Source organism: Arachis ipaensis, chromosome B06 (genome assembly GCF_000816755.2).
Source record: "Arachis ipaensis cultivar K30076 chromosome B06, Araip1.1, whole genome shotgun sequence".
NCBI classification, from domain to species: domain Eukaryota; kingdom Viridiplantae; phylum Streptophyta; class Magnoliopsida; order Fabales; family Fabaceae; genus Arachis; species Arachis ipaensis.
Window position 1 is genome coordinate 21106262 of NC_029790.2, and position 3121 is coordinate 21109382.

Here is a 3121-nt window from a genome sequence, read left to right on the forward strand (position 1 = left end):
TATATATATATATATATATATATATATATATATATATATATATATATATATTATCAATTATTAAGTTATAATTAATTTCTAACTCAATTTTTGGTAATTAAAATTTAAATGATTGAAATTATTAAATGCTGAATATTTTGCAGCTAACTAATTTTGTTTTTGTTATTAAAATTTTAAAAAAGGTAAGTTGTTAATCAATTCTAAATTTAAATTTAAATTTAAATCCCTGTAAGAAAATATTTTGAATTTTTTTCACTAACTAGAATTAATTTTAAAATAAAAAATTATTTTATACATTATATTATAAAATAGTATAGTCATTCATTTTTTTTAATGGTAATTATTATCAAATAAAATAATTTAAAAATGGAGAAAAACATATATTCCAATTTAGGAATAATAATTCATTTTTCAATAGAATAAATTATATATTGAATATCAAAAGTTATTATAGTTTCTTTTTACACAAATTAATATATTCAACTACAGTGTTTTGGTAATATTGCCAAAAAATATTAATCAATCTAATAGTTTTTGTAATGACATAAGTTTATAAGTTTAGAAGCTTGAAAATCATGTAATAAAATATAAAATTTTAATCCGTAATAACGTTGATCATATTGTTTGACTTCCTCAATAAATATGATACCAATAAATAAAATTGTCACAGTTAAATTTTAACAAAGGCAAATCTCCATAAGTATTGCTATCATCAATTAGAATTGTTCTACTTTCAAGACAAATACTATTTTTTTTTACTGTATTTTCCAACTCGGCAGATCGAGAACTAATTATCCACGGATTGAAACTCCATTTATTAAGGGTCTGCCACTAGCCAATGAGTTGTTACATACACAAGACGGGATTCGAAATTCTAATACTTAATTAGGTAGACGAGTGAGATGATCACTCAATCAATCCAAATCAGTTAAAATAAATACTAATTATTTTTAATATTAAAAATAATTAAACTTTGATTTTAATTATAATTTTATAAAATATTTATAATAATACTTATTACATATATTTTTGTTTAATCTCTTTTAATTTTTCTACAGCCATGGTCACATGCTGATTACTACAAGAGACAATAAAGACACGTGTCCATAGATAAAAATTTCAGAAAAAATCTCTGTACCTTACATCTTTACAGTAGTGTGACCCATAATTTAATACAAGTTTATTTGAATTATTGCCTTACTAAATAAAAAATGATATATACCGCTAAATATATACAAAATATGGAGCGTAGAATGAGATGGTGAGAAATAACATGCATGATGACTAATAATTTGTTGAATTAATTAATGTTATGATTTATGATTTAAGTGGAGACACTATTAGGAACTCCTCTACATGTAACGCCAGGTTGGGAGGTAGGTGCAAGCAACTCATAAGGCAAGACACCAGCCCCGCAGCGGTTCCTAAGTGTTGGATCACAGTTCCTTCTATCAATCTCCTTCTCTATGTCTCTGATCTCTGCCGAGAACGCGTAGAATGCCTCCACGATCTCCGCATCGCCCGACCATATGGAGGGCTGCTGCCGCTCTCCCAGGTACTCCTCGTCAGGGGAGTGAGTGGAGAGTGTGTCCACCACAGCCATATACTTTGTGGCCTGCAGCAGGCTCGGTAGAGAGTTTAGGAAGTACTTTTGCGGGTTTGCTATGAGATTCTTATATTCAGCCTCGCCCTCTTCCGGGATTAGTTTTCGCATCAACGGGGGACGATTTGGCACATAACCACCGTAAGGGTATTGCCCGAAGTTAAGAGCTGCATGCTGTGCGGATGCTGTCCAGATGAGGGTGGTGAGGATGGAGACGAGATCCTCGTTGTTGTTCAGTGGGGGCCACCAGCTTTCATGGCTGAGATCAGCATGGCCCACGTTGATTGACTCTGAGTACCAAGCTTGTAGCTCTTTGTCATTGCAAACAAGCTGGCCATCGTGGCCATGGTAGTAATGGTTCACGTAAGTGCGGACCCAGTTTTCTATAGCAGACCAGATGAGAAGCCCGTCCGTTGCGTAAGGGTAGTCTTGTATTAATAGCTTTAGGCCATTTGGTTGGGTTGGGTCTGGTATTGCTATTCCTCTGCGGAGGAGATCGGCGGGGAGGCCCTCCGTGTCAAAGCGCCACAAGTTCTTGTAAGCAGCACAACTGATCTCCATGCAGTAGCGTCCAGGAGTGAAGCAAGACTCGATGACTCCATCGGCATGGATAAGGGCCTGCCTAGCTATGCCATTGATCTCCAATGTGTATCTCATGTGTGGATCCAACAACTTGAAAATAGGATGCATTTCACTCAATTGCCTATGAGCAGCCAATATAAAAGGCTCCATGCACGCATGTGTGCGTAACCTATAAATACATAACATAATTAGCAATTTTTTTTTTCAAAATTGCTGCTAGGTGCATAAAAAAAATTAGTCCCTGAATCGGTTATTAGAAATTGAAGATGAATTTAACGGGGCTATGGCTCTAGCTAGTTAATTACCAATGGTTGACAAGTTGATGCGCGCCAGAATCATTGGCGCAAACATGAGCCTTGGCAAGCTGCCACATCCAGTTGGTAGTTGCATCTACAGGAGGGGTAACAACTCGTTTTGATCCAGGCAGGCTAAGTTCTATAGCTATAGGCTTCAAAGTCCCAAGGGGTGTCAGAAAAAATAGGGTACGCGTAGCGTAGCATTTTCTACCGTCAACGCTGTTGATCCCTTCCAGAAAAGGAAAGTAGATATCATGGTAATCTAGCATAAACAATTTATTTTCCTCTATTGCCTGCAAAATTCAAAAAAATAAATTTAGATCAATAATCGTGTGTGTGTGTGCGTATGGAAGAGCATGTAATCCCAAGGCAGGTACCTGATGTACTGTCATGCCATTAAGTTGGCCTAAAATGTGCTCTTCTTTAAGGGCAGACTCTTGGATATCGTATATTCTTGAGTCAAGCTTGCTTACGGGTGGGAAAACTTGAAGCCTCTCAATGTTAACAGGGTTGACTCCTGCTATTGCTTGGCGGGCAAATTCGTCGTCTCGTAGCCAGGCAAACTTGTCCACTATGCACGTTAAAGTATATATTGTTAATCATTGATTAATTATGAGAAAAAAATATAACATGATTAAAT

General features: G+C 35.4%; 1 protein-coding gene across 1 annotated transcript in view; it reads right to left on the reverse strand.

The window, feature by feature from the left end:
* Window positions 1161-3121, reverse strand: part of LOC107646151 (linoleate 13S-lipoxygenase 3-1, chloroplastic-like) — a 5784-nt gene continuing 3823 nt past the window's right edge. Inside the window, exons 5-7 of the mRNA XM_016350344.2 lie at window positions 2859-3052; window positions 2491-2774; window positions 1161-2354 (exon numbers count right to left, since the gene is read on the reverse strand). Coding sequence (XP_016205830.1) covers window positions 1325-2354; window positions 2491-2774; window positions 2859-3052 — 1508 coding nt within the window. The 3' untranslated portion in view covers window positions 1161-1324. The remainder of the gene's footprint in view (window positions 2355-2490; window positions 2775-2858; window positions 3053-3121) is intronic.